Source organism: Marasmius oreades, chromosome 4, assembly GCF_018924745.1.
Source record: "Marasmius oreades isolate 03SP1 chromosome 4, whole genome shotgun sequence".
In the NCBI taxonomy this organism is placed as follows: domain Eukaryota; kingdom Fungi; phylum Basidiomycota; class Agaricomycetes; order Agaricales; family Marasmiaceae; genus Marasmius; species Marasmius oreades.
This window is the reverse complement of record NC_057326.1, coordinates 4110274-4125238: the sequence shown is the minus strand read 5'-3', so window position 1 is coordinate 4125238 and position 14965 is coordinate 4110274. Positions and strand designations below refer to the sequence as shown.

At 45.8% G+C, this 14965-nt stretch overlaps 3 protein-coding genes across 3 annotated transcripts; 2 read left to right on the top strand and 1 right to left on the bottom strand.

Annotated features, from left to right (window-relative positions):
• Positions 1–8153: 8153 nt before the first annotated feature.
• On the bottom strand, positions 8154–8672 carry E1B28_008062 (uncharacterized protein; the record flags this gene model as incomplete). The annotated part of the gene is made up of 1 exon (XM_043152849.1): positions 8154–8672. One exon carries the CDS (start codon positions 8670–8672, stop codon positions 8154–8156), a length of 519 nt encoding a protein of 172 aa, XP_043010936.1.
• Positions 8673–10520: 1848 nt separating this feature from the next.
• Positions 10521–12831, top strand: E1B28_008061 (uncharacterized protein; the record flags this gene model as incomplete). The annotated part of the gene is made up of 12 exons (XM_043152848.1): positions 10521–10699; positions 10755–10767; positions 10809–10895; positions 10952–11014; positions 11079–11124; positions 11186–11212; positions 11296–11356; positions 11425–11446; positions 11500–11645; positions 11705–12038; positions 12101–12125; positions 12179–12831. The coding sequence occupies 12 exons, from the start codon at positions 10521–10523 to the stop codon at positions 12760–12762; spliced, it is 1587 nt and encodes a 528-aa protein (XP_043010935.1). The 3' UTR covers positions 12763–12831.
• A 1312-nt stretch (positions 12832–14143) lies between these two features.
• E1B28_008060 (uncharacterized protein) lies at positions 14144–14662 on the top strand (the record flags this gene model as incomplete). Its single annotated transcript, XM_043152847.1, has 1 exon — positions 14144–14662. One exon carries the CDS (start codon positions 14144–14146, stop codon positions 14660–14662), a length of 519 nt encoding a protein of 172 aa, XP_043010934.1.
• Positions 14663–14965: the final 303 nt, after the last annotated feature.

The window sequence follows — 14965 nt, the reverse complement described above, 5'->3', positions numbered from 1 at the left end:
GTAACAGTCCAGCTCTACAAAGACTATTCTCAGATGCAACAAAGACGCGACGAGAATATACATCAAAACTAGCTGAGTATTCTGATAATTTTAATGCTACCTATTCTACCGATGATGGCGACTATATTGGAGACGATGTCGCCGAGTTATGTCTTACTGAACGAGATCCGTCGAACGATAAATATAAGGTTGAAGACCTTAATGTCACGGATGTGTCGTATCAGATGACGGATTTTGTTTCCCGGTGTTCAGCTGCAGTCCTTAACGAACCATCAAAGAAGTTCTTCGCAATGGTTACGGGAACGCTGGAAGTTGTTATAAATGGCGTTTCTTTTACTGCAATGATTGATACCGGATCAGAATTGAACGTAGCCTCAATAGATCTTCCAGATCGCGCTTCACTTCCAGTAGATTTCGAAGGAATGAACTGGAGCCTTAAGGGCATACACGGTAACCCTGAACAGCTTCAAGGTGTGATAGTAGACGCACCAATGTCTATTGGACGTCATGAATTCCCTCATCATGTCTTCGTTTCTCATCAACGGATGGAAAAACAAGATATCATCCTCGGCCAACCGTTCCTTACCACATACTGCGCTCGGTTACAATACCACAGATCCGGTCTAGTTAATCTTTTGCTCTGGAAAAATCCAGAGGACGGGAAACGAGCGACATTGACTATTAATTTGACTAAACCAGATGACCCTAGGAATAAGACGACAATAGCCTGTCCTCGTCATACGCATGAAGCTCGTGTTGAAGAAATCGAAGACGAAGAACAGGGTTTTTGAAGAAGGATTCGTATCAAGACATCTCCCGTACGACTCCTGCCGTTGTAGGGAGATCAATAGAAGCATTACTTGGCAACGCTGAGTTCTCCAATTTTGATTTTCTTTCTCAAGCTTTTCCAAATCCTACATATGATTCATTACTTTATCAATGTTATAATGCCTCGGCTCTTTCTTATATTCCAGATGACTCTTATCATTCTTCTCCATGGATTAAACGTGCATTTTCTGATACGTATGGTTCTTTTCCAGTTAAGGCAACACCTCCAGTTAGACGGTATAAACCAGTTGATAGAAAACATCGTCCAGTCCCAACTTACTTTCCGAATCCGGCCGCTCAAGAATTCAAACGAATTCCAGATCCAATTCCGCTTTTGTTACCAGATAAGCCTCCACCATGGAGGAGTCTCCCTTTTGGTATCCGTGTTACTGAAGAACGCTTACATATGATGCTAGATAAGATCGAACCAAACATATTGACAGAAGACGAGACGAACCTGATAGCATGGGTTGTCGTACAAAAGGAACAGGCTTTCGCCTTCGAATTTGCCGAAAAAGGTTTCTTTTCGCCTGAATATTATCCTGACTATGAAATCCCTACTATAGAACACACTCCGTGGCAACTACCGCCTATTCCAATTCCAGTAGCTATTCGAGACGAAGTCCGGCGAGAGGTTATAGCACAAGAGCAAGCAGGACGGTTCGAACCAACAACTTCGAGTTATCGTTCCCCATTGTTCGCTGTCAAAAAGAAGAACGGTTTGCGTTTGGTCATAAACTTAGAAAAACTGAATTCCGTCACTATACAGGATGCATCATTGCCGCCCAATGTACATGAGTTCGCTGAAGATCATGTGGGATATGCTATAATGGGTCTTTTCGACATGTTTTCGGGGTTTGATGCTCGTAGGGTTCATGTAAAATCTCGCCCTCTACAAGCATTCACGTCACCTGCGGGAGTAAAGCAACAGTGTACATTGGTACAGGGATTCACGAACTCTGTTCAAGAATTTCAACGATGCGTGGAACACGCATTATTTTCTGTTAGAGATATCGCTAAAAACTTTCTAGATGATTGTACATTACGAGGACCGAACACCCGTTACGAAGATGAACCGATACCCGAAAACAAAAACATACGTAGGTTTGTCTATGAATATGCTGTTAACCTGTCATTAGCTTTAGGAGCGATGATAAACGCTGGAATTACCGCCTCAGGGACGAAAGCAATCTTAGCAGCATTCAAACTCAAGATAGTCGGATCCATAGTTTCGTTGGAAGGATGGATTGTCGAACCAAACCTAGTAAAGAAAGTCACCAACTGGAAGCGACCAGACAGTGTACAAGAAGTCCGCCAATTCTTAGGAGTTGCGGGCGTTGGTCGTCGATGGATCAAGGGTTTTGCCCTCATTGCTAAGCCTTTAACGATTCTCCTACACAAGAACGAGCTGGCTGACGAACCATTCATGTTCACAGATGAGGCAGAAGAAGCTATGCAAAAGTTAATCCACCGAATCACAACCGCACCTGTACTAGTAAAAATCGACTACCATTTGGCTGCAAAGGTTCTTCGTCGCAATCGCAAGACCGACGAAGGGCTGATAGTAGTTGGTGTTGATTCTTCATGGATGGGGGCGGGATGGACCGTGTATCAGATTAGAGATGGGAAGAAGCACCCGGCCATTTATGGTTCTTGTACTTTCGGCGATCGCGAGCAGAACTATGGCCAGCCAAAAACCGAAGTATACGGAATCTTTAGAGCCTTCAAGGAGCTACGACATCGCCTATGGGGAATTCATTTCAGATTGGATCACGATGCTAAGTCCTTAGTATATATGTTAAAGCAACCTGACGATGTCCCGAACGCTCCTTTGCTCCGATGGGTCTCTTGGATCCGTTTGTTCGACTTTGAACTCCATCACGTTCCTGCAGATTCACACAAACTCGAGGATGCACTTTCTAGAAGGCCACCGGCACCTGGAGATGATGAAAATCCAGTGGAAACTGCTTCGGAGTTAGAAGAGTTCATAGAGTCTTACCTAAATCTCTCGGAAGTCGTCGCAGACCCTACAGAACAAGCTAAGTACCTTTTTGACTCTATTTACCTGGCAACCCTTCCGTATGAAAATCATTCCGTATTTCCATCTGTTCCTTTCTATGATACAAGCTCTTCCGTACAAGTCGAAGACTATATTCTCGAGGATTTGTTGATGACTTCCACTTTGCTTGCACAAACTTCTCTGTTGTCCTCGCCTTACTATACGAATTTTCTTCCTGAATTCAGGCTTCGTACTTCTATGTCGTGCGCTACTGATGACTTTCTTCTAGGAGACGAACTGGTTAACTTGGAATACACGGTATATGACCATTACGTCCAAGAGTCGCCGCAATTTGAAGTCCATGTAGGCCACAAGTTCGGACTATTGGATAAAGATGGTGCAGAGTTCTGGTTCGGCATTCGGCAATACCTGGAGAAGGGTCTTCTACCTGAACAGTGCGTATCCGCCAAGTCCAAATTGAGGTTCAAGAAGCTTGCTCGTAGATTCTTCCTTCACGACAATCGTTTGTGGACGGCTAGAAGAGGAAAAGTAGACGGCATTCCTCGTCTGGTTGTTGAATCTTTCGAAAGACGCCAGGGAATTATCTCGAAAGCCCACAATCGTGAAGTTGGTCACAAGGGAAGAAATTCAACATACCGCTTGCTAACAGACAGGTTCTACTGGCCGAATATGTTCGATTCGGTTGCCTACTTCATACGATCGTGCATCGAATGCCAGCGTTCAATTCGAGACTTACCTCTAATTCCCTATAACGTTTCATGGCAGTCACCACTTCTACGGCATTTCAATTTAGATTGCATTCATATGCCTCCAGGCAAAGGCGGCGTCAGTTTCATTGTACAAGCAATAGAACCGACAATCCTGTGGTACGAAGCTCGGGCGCTCAAGGCGTTGAAGTCCGCACCTGTCGCAAGGTTTATCTATGAAGAGTTGATTTGTCGTTTTGCTTGCATTCCAAAGATTTCGATGGATGGCGGAAGCGAATTTAAAGGTGAAGTGGAGGATCTTTTACGTTCCCAGTATAATTGTACGGTGATAATTTCAACAGCGTATCATCTGGAGGGGAATGCCCCGGTGGAACGAGCCCATCAACCTTTGCTCGACGCTATCTTCAAATGCTGTGGAGATGCAAAAGGACTTTGGCCTACCTACCTAGCACCTGCTTTATTCGCCTCCAGAGTTACTGTATCAAGAGCGACGGGTTACTCGCCCTACTACTTACTTTACGGTGTGCACCCAGTATTCTCGTTCGACGTTACTGAATCCACTTGGCAGACTCTTGACTGGCATACCGTACGCACACATGAGGAACTTTTAGCGATTAGGATCTTGCAACTAAAGCGAAGAAATTCAGACTGGACAGCTGCAAACGAGGAAATAGTGCGCATGCGCCAGAAGTCCATCGACGATATGCACAAAACACGAGGCTCAATCTTCGACTTCCACGATTATCAGCCAGGGATGTACGTGTGGCTTCGGGAGTCGCACATCGATGAAATCAAGGGAGGAAAAGGAAAATGGACTTACGCCGGACCGTATATCGTCAAACAGAAAACGGAAAACGGAGTGTTTGTACTACAAGAGCTAAGTGGCGCAATTCTCAAAGGTCACGTACATGCACAGCGCTTGCGATTATTTTATTTCAGACCTGAAAATCAAACTCTACGAACAACGCTTCCGGGCACGAGGCAAGCATTACCGATTTATGCGAATCTCGAACAGTTCTCCAATTCGGTAACCGTATCCTTGCGAAAAGAGGCCAGAGAAGCGATCACCAGACGGCCTTCTATGCCGATCTACGACATCGAACCTTTCCTTTGACTATAGATTTCGTCGGACCTTATCCCTGCACCTTATAAATCCTTACGCCTCTTTGCCTGCTTCCCTATCGACAATTTCCCATTCTTCCCCATGTCCAACTCAGACTCAATCACTCTTGCTGATGTATATCAAGTTTATGTGGCTGCCTTGATGGCCTCTCCCCTTCTCGTTTGCCCTCCTTCAATTTATTTCAATAAAGAAGACCTTTTTTCCTTTATTCCTCACGATTTTCTTGCTCTACTCGACGATACTGGAGTCCCTCAAGTTTCTACGAACGTACAAGAACAAATTCGACACCGCTTGGTACCACCTTTCGACGCTTCCGATAAGCCTTTCGAAGAATACTTGCTCGACCCGAGATTATTGACATGGAACGACTTGGATTTCTGTCCAGATGATCAAATTCGTATCGGCCTCATGAACTCTCTTTTCAACTTGGATGAATGGGTAAAGTCCGATGGTGCGAGTAGTAGTGTTGGGTTTTCCTACATAGGAACGAAGAAATTGGGATTTACGGTATGTTTTGATTATTGCATTGGCGTTGACTTTTTGTTAGGTGACGAATTCGTGACACTTCCCGTTGTCATTCGGTTATACGTTCGAGATTCCACCCTCAATATGCGAGCGCTCCGATGCTGGATCAATAATGACTATTCTCTTCATGCTATGCCAACCGAATACGCTGAGAACATTGCTCCTTTCGACAGGAACCACCTTTATCACTTCGCTAAACGATTCTACAATGACAAGACGGGATTTTACGAGCGGAGTACGGGTTTGCGAGTGATGGTTGATCACGGAGCACAGTTGTTTCGAAGGACAGTCGAGAAGATGTACCAGAAGGAGGTGTGGAAGCGCCAGTGGGATGCTTTGTCGCCTAAGGAGCTTAGCGGCATTGTTACTTGGGAATGCAAGATGTGGATTCCTGATTCGATTGTTTTTGCGGAGTATTGGCTTCGATTCCCTCCCACCGTTCCTCAGATTCCTAACAACAAGCCTATCCTTCGCCCGCGAGTAATCGAATGTCTTGCCATATCCGCTGATGGAGAAGAAGTTGTCAAGAGGAATATGGTCGTCTAGGAGTTTCGGTCGGGTCGACCTCAAAACGTTGCCTCACTGTGGCGGAGCCCCACGGCCCTCTCGTAGATCTCTCAACAACGGTTGAGTTCATAATTCTTCCTCCTTCTTTTCTTCTTATATTACCTTACGTTCTTGATCTTCGAATGCCATGCTCAAAAGACTTTTCTTTATTAGACTTCAAATCCCATTCATATATCGTCTCTCTCCTGCTCCCTATAAAATTCATACGCTACGGAGAAGAAATCAAATAGACTCGAAAGACGATTCAAGTTCTCATATGGTCCGCTCCAGTGGGACTTCGTCCACCCCGCTGTGCAAATAGTTAAATTCTTCGCCGCATCGAGACTTCGTCCACCTCGGAGCGTAGTAGCGTTGACCTACGACGGCTGATTCGGACTTAACGGAACATTTGATTTCGGATCCAAAAAGTTAAATTAAAACGGTCATTTTCGGTATCTATACTCTTTTTGGACTCATTACTATAAAAGTACTTTTCTTGTAGCTTCCAAAATTCCCGCGCACAGACCGCTTGTAGCTCGTATATACGGTCAACTGTCGAGAATGACAGGTATCTTTCTTTCCCCCATCTTGAGCCCTATTACTTTGAGCCCATCGATCAAAACATATTGAAGACATCGAGCCCCATTCCGAGCTTTCCTTAATTCTTATTCCTTTTATTAGTCTACTTACACTCGGTTTTATCTCTAGACTATATCCGGTCGAGTTCTGCGGCCTCGGCATCGCCACTTACGTCTATCGTCAGCCTCGTGTTTACGGTTCCGACATTGCTTTTCTTCTCTACGCTTACGTCGTCAAACTTCCGACCCAGACGTCTCGCATCTTTTACCAGTAACCCGCATTACCCCGCCGCATCGCCTTGAAAGTACCTTACAAACTTGTACGTTTTCGAAGTAGACCCCGTCGCTCCCGCTTCTGAACATCCTCTAAATACGTTCCGAACAGAATCACAGTCGAAAGAACAAGAGTTTCTATAAGCTACGGCGGAACGAACCAAACAAGACTAAGACCTACCTTGTCGGTCAACTCGGAAACCTTACTCTCCGAATCCTTCTTCTCTTCGTTGAGTTTGAATGTTAGCTAGAGGTTCGCAAAGAAGATTTGTCCGAGATGGAACTTTACATTATGTGTGATAGGATTTCCTTTTCGACGAAGAGACGGGTGGAAGTGGACGCGACGACTGTACGGCAACACCGACTTGCATCGGCATAAGATGCAGTACAGGTGTTCCTGCTCATCTCGACAATTGTCAATTGAGAGCTCCACAAATAACGACAAATTATGTCCATTGGACTTCGCGTACACGATTTTGTAAGAACGAGAATTTGCCGTCAGCTCCAGCCGAGTCCGGGTTCCCGATTCTGACTCGTTTACAATGTCGATCTCGACAAAACCGTTCTACAGCGCCTATCACGGGCGAAAGGAATTTCAAGAATCTCCTCGGCTCCAAAATCCTGCCGCATCATGACCTTTGACAACGGTTCTTGCTGGTTCGCACACATCCATTAGTAAAGCGTCAGTTTAACCATTGATACCATCGAGGCTCGATTGTGAATGAATTATGACATAAATGAAGGGGAATAAAAGAAGGAAGCATGACAACGTGAAAAATTGTGAGTGGTACTCAGACACACTACAACCTTTCCTCCTGCCTTTACAACAACCTGCATACCTTCCTGATCGTACACCTTCAGGTAGTCGTATACAGACTTATCCGTCCGACCTCCAGTAAACAAACACCAACGTCGCTACCCTAAATGAGCAATGACGTGCATCGGGAGGTACCATTGTCGATGGAAACCCATGGATCGTACCATATCCACAAACTCGTGGTCCCCATCGAAATGACCGAGCACTCGGAGTTCTATAGACATGAGAGTAGGTTGCAGAACCGTAGGTGAAGTGTGGATAAGGCTTTCCGCCCGGTGAATCGTGAGCTCTGATAACAGGCCGTGTCACGATCCGAAAGATGTTCTTGATCGGCTCTGCGAAAATAGTGCTACAATCCTGAGCCCACATCTCGGGGATCGTCAGAGACTCGAGAGATGGAACGAGTTGGAGAAGTGATGGTGCCTTCTTCGCTTAGAAAGTGGTGACTCGTTGAGTGTAATGCTTGTCAACAAACAACCTGATCTATCCAGGAGATTCCGAAGCCACATCCCGGGCCATTTTCCGACAAGTCCGTGATAGAACCCGAGACGCCCCGTCAACGAGATAACCTTCAAGAATAGGGCAATGGCTGAGTTGAATACGTCCTGGATATTATCATACATCGCGGTGGTTAACGCGAAGTATAATCTCTGTCAAATTGGGACATTGAATGGGTTCGTCGATAGCGGGAGACATCTCGGCGGCGTATGTGTTGTAGCGCGGGAGGTCCAATGGTCTATCGCATTCGAAGAGACTCGTAAGAGAGGGTTTCAATGGTCCTAGAGCTCATTTGCAGTACCTTCGATGAAGGCTCGAACGTATACTTGTCCATACTGGATGATGAGGGTTTTTTGACGGGTGTGGAAAGAAGGAAAGGGTGAAAAGAATGCATAGCGATATCATGCTGTAGCGACCGAACCGTTACGCTCAGTAGGTTTAGCCTAAGCGCTCTGAGAACGTCGTTTGTTGTGGCTAGGGTCTCGGGGAAGCAGAGAAGACGTCGTATGGAGGAAAATCGTACCGAAACACGCGTCTCTAGATTCTCAAGCTCACTCCCCTCTCTCCGCGGCGGGAAATTGTAGCCGAGAGGAAGCCAGCAGTTGCTGTGTAAGATAAGAAAATCTAAAAGCTCCTTCCTCTCGATTATCCCATCCGGCTGAATGCTCTGTGATCGTGACCGACAGGCGAGACCCCATTCATTGACATGTATCGCTTGAGCACGCCTCAGCCTCTTTTCACAATTCCATTCGTACATCTGGCACTATACAATCTTGTTGTTCAGGAACCGGAGGAACTACAGGGCTAGCCTGAGATTTATGAGTGCAGGTGCCGTCTTCCGAGTACCGTAGTCCTACAGATAACCACAAAATTCCTCAACCTACGATAGTTGTCGTGAGTTGATTAGGGAACGAACCTGGGTTTCATTCACCACGAGACATCTCTGAGCCTCCAAAACCTCAAACCAGCTTGCCAACACGCTCCATAACCTCGAGACGGCTGATTGGGCATCCGGGAACCGAACCCTCGAGGAAAATCAGTTTTTGCCATCTGCCATCTTCCCAATAGCGTTGAAGGTGATCCAACCAAGCGACCGAGTAACGCTCCTACAATGGATGGCAGACGCCAAGTTGTGTGTTACGATAGTGCCTCAAGTATTCAAGTTCCCAGAATTGTTCGTCGAATGAGGATAGCAGCCCAAGTCCTTGTCAGCACTATCTGTCCTCAAAATCAGGTAAATTCAAGAACGACGGGCGAGTCGTGACAAACGCACTATTTTGAATTGCTCTGCTTTAACCCCATGTCCTAACAGCAACCTAACAGAGTACTATCGACACGGCTAGTTTCACCGATGAGAGGGTATGAGTGGAAACATAGGACGGGATGGTAACACACGAGGTCAAGGGTCGGAGTTTGGTCCGGTTTGGATTTATTTGGTCTGAGCGTAGTATGCCGAACACTGCCGACTGATTGATGGGCAGCCCGGGTGGCCAAATACACGACCTTGTATCAACTCTTCCGCGTTAGCTCCCGATTGCGTGCTCTTCAGCAACACGGAGATGTGTAAGAAATACTAGTTGATTTGTCGCTGTAGAGCCGTACGGCGTTTATCGATACCTGTAGGCCTTCAGGTTCACCGTTTGAGTGTTCTACATGCGGACTACTAAGTTTGTCACTTACACCCCCCTTTTCCTCGCTATCGTTTCTTGCCGTACATGTCACAAAGTTGAAGAATAGTTGCACTTCCGCTTCCATTGCTTCGGCCTCTAGCTTCCCGCCCGAAAGTAATGAAGTAAGATTGTAAATGCTTGAAAGTGACCATAATCGGATGGAGGCACTTGCCTGAAGTCGAGTATCCCATAGCATAACCTACTCGCTGCTCCGCATTGCTATGAATTGACGCTGTGTACAAGACCCGTCCAGCTGAGCCTGGTTCTTATGGGAACTTGAGGGAAATCAAACTTCTATGAACAGCCTTACCTTTAGGTAACTGGACCGTCATAAGCGTGGCATTGATTTAGTAGCGCTGTCCACGGGGATTTTTTTGAAGACGAAGGACAACGTCAAAGACAATGTTGCCCTTATTTAACGAGTAGGCTACCTAGCAGAACAGTACAGGGCTATACCTTCGCTCCGCAAGAAGATATCAAACGCCTTCACCACGAAAGATACCTTCGGAGGTGCATGGGGCGCCAGGGTCTGTACCATGCATCCTCGCCACAGCTTCGCAAGGCTCCCACGTTGTCAACTTCAAACTCGGCTCCAGGGATTGAACAGTATCCGTTCACATCGGACTGGGCTCTTCTATTTGAAAAATTCCACAGAAATTAAAATTGTTGTATCCGAATACAAGGTAGGTGACCGTGTTCGGCGAAGTCTAAATCGAAATGATGGGCTTGCACTGCCTTGGACGAATCTGGAGAACATCCACAATGTCATCCGAGCCGTTTTTGAATTGCATTAACTTCGACATCGTAAATGCTGGGCTTTCTCCCGATATTCGGTTCCAAACAATCCCCGCGAGCCTTCCATAACCGGCTACCCTTGAAGAAAGTTCTCTTATATATACGACAACCTAGTACCCACTTCTTTTCCTCCAAACGAGATGTCGGACGCAACTCATGCCAGAAGTGTAACAGGTGATACGCTCATTGATTCGAGTCCTTCACAATCCCCTTCAGCCTCTACTTTCGTGGATGCCCCCAAGGCTACGACAGAAAGGATTGTCCCACCGGAACACCCCTACCGGACTCTAGTGCTCTGTTTTGACGGTACTGGCGATCAGTAAGTCCTGTTTTGTTTCGCCTTGACGCAGCTTTTCATTCATTCTGAACTATAGATTCGACGCGGATGTTCGTTTTCTGCACTATTTCCTCTCACTCAGTTTCTAAAGCCTGGTATCACCCAGAACTCGAACATTGTCGAATTTTTCACCCTACTAAAGAAGGATGATCGGTCAAAGCAGATGGTTTACTACCAAGTATGTTCCCCTCAAGCTCATTACATCCGAGGATGAAGCGCTGACGCCATGCACAGGCAGGGATTGGAACATACACAACGCCACAAGTCGCTACCCCTCTCATGGCAAAAATTTCCAAGGTTAAATTATCTTTCTCAGATGACTTGGGAATCACAAGGCTAACGGATGCTACCCGTTTCTCAGGCACTCGACGAAGCTATTGCTTGGAACCTTGATGCCCATGTCATGGGTAAGCCATATCACACACTAACTGTTGTTCTAGCCTGACTTTATTGATTTCTCCTGCTCAGGTGGATACGAGTTCTTGATGCAGAATTGTATGTCACTATATTCCGCCCTTCCCGCTTTTCAGAGTCTTATTTTCTCATCCACCGCTTTACTTCCTTTCTCCCACGAACAGACACAGCAGGCGACAGGATTTGCATATTCGGTTTCTCGAGGGGGTCTTATACTGCTCGAAGGTGAGTAAATCTTCCCCTTTCAGAGAAATAAAAATCGAATATCAGTGCTAACATGCGCCGTACCTCAGTCTAGCGGGTATGATTCACAAAGTGAGTACTACTTTTTATTGTGACGGTCTTTATCTGAACTACGACTACCTCAGGTCGGAATCTTGCCCGCATGCAATCACCAACAAGTTCCATTTGCGTACAAGATGTACACTCGTGCCGACGAAATCGGTTGGGAGCAATCCAACGCTTTCAAAAAAGCTTTCTCTATCGATGCCGACATCGAGTTTATCGGCGTATGGTACGTTACTCACACTTATAAGGTTTAATCGCGACATTTAACCCCGCCTCACCGAATAGGGACACCGTTAACTCCGTGGGGCTCATCCCGAAGCGCCTTCCATTCACCACATCCAATACCAACGTCCGAACATTCCGCCATGCAGTTGCCCTCGACGAACGACGTGCCAAGTTCAAAGCAAACCTATGGAACCGTCCATCACAAAAGGAGGCTGAGCTGGGGCTGGACGGTAAACCCAAAGATCGCCGTCATCACTGCGACGAACCCAGTCTGATGAATATGATTGCTGATGCGGCGGGGAAACAGTCGGACCACTCGAAGCATGCACATACGTTAAGGGCCCTGGAGAGGAAGTATTCCAAGGATCGGAATTCTCCGACGGATATTGAAGAGGTAAGTAGAAATTTATATTTCTTATTCACTTTCTCATCATTTCCGATCCGATCTTTCCCTAGGTTTGGTTTGCGGGATGTCATTGTGGTACGTCTTCTGTGTTCTGAAATATCTTACATCTCTCTCATTTCCCTAAACAGACGTCGGCGGTGGCTCCGTCTCAAATGACACCAAACCCAACCTCGCCCGCATCCCTCTCAGATGGATGATTCGTGAATGTTTCAGAACCAACACCGGTATCATGTTCCACGCCGACCTTCTCGAAGACGTCATGGGCGTGGATTCCTCAGCACTCTACCCAACTGTTCTTCCTCGTCCTCCCCCATTGAAAATCACCCAAGAACATTATATCAGATGTCCTACCTCCAAGGCAACAACTTCAGTGACTACCTCCTCCTCTTCCCAGGTCATCAAACGACCAACAGAGGAAGAACTCGAGTTAGCTGATGCACTTTCCCCAATTTACGACCAACTCTCTCTAAAATGGTTTTGGTGGATTCTCGAATTCTGGCCGGTTCGGATGCGATACCAACAGGGGGATGGATCATGGAAATCGTTCTTGGGGTGGAATTTGGGGCGAGGGAGGATCATTCCAAAACAAAAGACGAGGGGGGTTAAGGTTCATAGGAGTGTCAAGATGAGATTGGAGGCACAGCATGAGGATGGGGGAAGGTATGTACCAAAGGCGAAGTTTGATGAGCAGTATGTTACCTGGGTGGATTGATATTACTGTACTTTTTTTCTTTGGCACCATATCCTTATTACTTACCAACCCACCTAAATAATCAGAGGCAATATAAAACTTTTCGTTATAAAGAGAATATCAATGACAAACTGGGAATTTATCAACTTCAAAGTAGTTACCCAAAGTTGAAACTTGTAATACCAGCTTTTGTTACTGAACATCTGATTTAAGAGTCTTTAAACTCTGCATAGACAGACATTGTATTTACAATGAGATACTTATAAAAGGTAGCTTCACTGGTGTAGGTTTGATGTCTTCCCATCTATGCTTGCTGCTAGTTCTCTAGCCTTACTGCTATTACAATTATCTTCATCATAATTATTCCAAACATTTAGATTTGATTTTGAAGATCAATAAATTAGCCTGAATCTTTGTAAACATCTATGCATGTCATGTAATTACAAAATTTGAATTTAGAACTCATTCCTTGTCTCTGGAAACAGTCCTTTGGTGAATGGAAACATCTAGAGCCTGTTCAAGACTTGGGTATTGATGGAGCAAGAAAATATCCATGCTCTACATCCTTGTCTAGATTTTGTCAACTGTTGGAATAGCTGATGTCTTGTCACAAACTGAACCAGGGGTACTACCCCTACCTTCAGACATCCACTCTTGGAGTCAACTACTATCAGATTCAGCACACAATTGAGGGAATATTATATGAAAGGCCCAAGTATAGGAGTACTCCTGATCTTAGGAGAAGGGGTAGCAAGCAGTGTTGCTCGGACACATTATCCAGGGACAAAATGTGTGTCCCGTGGACAGCATGTCTGACAAGTCAGTGGCGGACACATTTGTTGTCCATGTAGTGGACACAGGAAAGACAGTGGGCCGGTTGCAGTCCACCTACCTGAGTGTCATGGATACATGTTTGTAGATAACGATGAGCGTCATAGATACACATGTGTAGATAACGATAACAATTATCGATGTATTTGTCAGCATGCTGCCTCTCATTTTATTATATGATGTCGTCTCATCCTGTACTTCCTGTACTCACATAACCATGGCTTCAGATTGAAGCGAATGGGTACAGCAGCAATTCTTCCACCATCCAGACCATGACAGCCAGGACGTAAACGTATGACAATGAAGCAATTATAGTGACAACATTGCAAGCTACAAAGCACGATGGTATTGTCAATACTGCTGGAAGAAAGACAGGCAAGAGTATCTGCAGCACCAATCACAGCTAGCAGATACACATCAGCAGCTGCTGTCAGAGTCACAATGGGAAGCCTGACATGCGTGTTCATTTATATTTTGACCTAACACTGTCTATTCTTACCGTTGGCGATCGCTCACATGGCCTCTAGTATGGCAGGACAAGCCATGTTGTACGTGTGGTGAGATTGGGACTATGATCAATCACCTTGCCACTTGTCTCAATGCACCCGATGAAGTCAGTAAAGAAGCACACCGAATCAAGAAATCCAGAGGTACCCCTACCCGAAAGCGTACCGTCACTGTCACCCAATCCTCATCAAGGCATCTTGCTATCCCTCCACCCATATTTCTGGCATCAGACTTGGCCTCGACATCTATGTTACCACCACCGTCCCCCTCCCTTCCATTTTCTCATCTGTTGAATCCATCAACTCCGATTCCATCCATACCTTCTTCACCAAGCTCAACCCATGCTAGTCTTGCACCAAGTGATTCAATATCCATAGCAGGCTCTGCAAGGTCACGGAACAGCCATCACCGTCAACTGTCACAGTCAGCCAGTGCTCCTACATTTACATCGGGTGGTGACATCATGCTGATTCAGCCATGGGACGACAATCATAAAGAACATTATAAATATCTTCTTGGTGCCATCACTTCCACAGCCAGTGTACCTCTACGATGGATCGACAATCGTCAAAGTATTCTTTAGGGAATTTATCCCGATGGCCCCGCATGTCAGTCGCCATAGCCTTGGTCATAGTATTTTACTGAAGGTCAAGGAACAACTTCGAGCAAAGGTACATCAGTGAATTTTCATATCAATATTATCCTCATTGTTATATAGGTTCTGTCATGAACTGAACCAGGAGTAGTACCTACTGCCGACTTTTCCGCCTATACGGTCAACTGCGGTTGGAGTCGGCGTATGATCAAGGGAAATATCATGTGAAATGGGTCGATTCATAGGAGAGTACTCCTAATCTTAGAGAAGGGGTCATCGGTATAGGAGTAC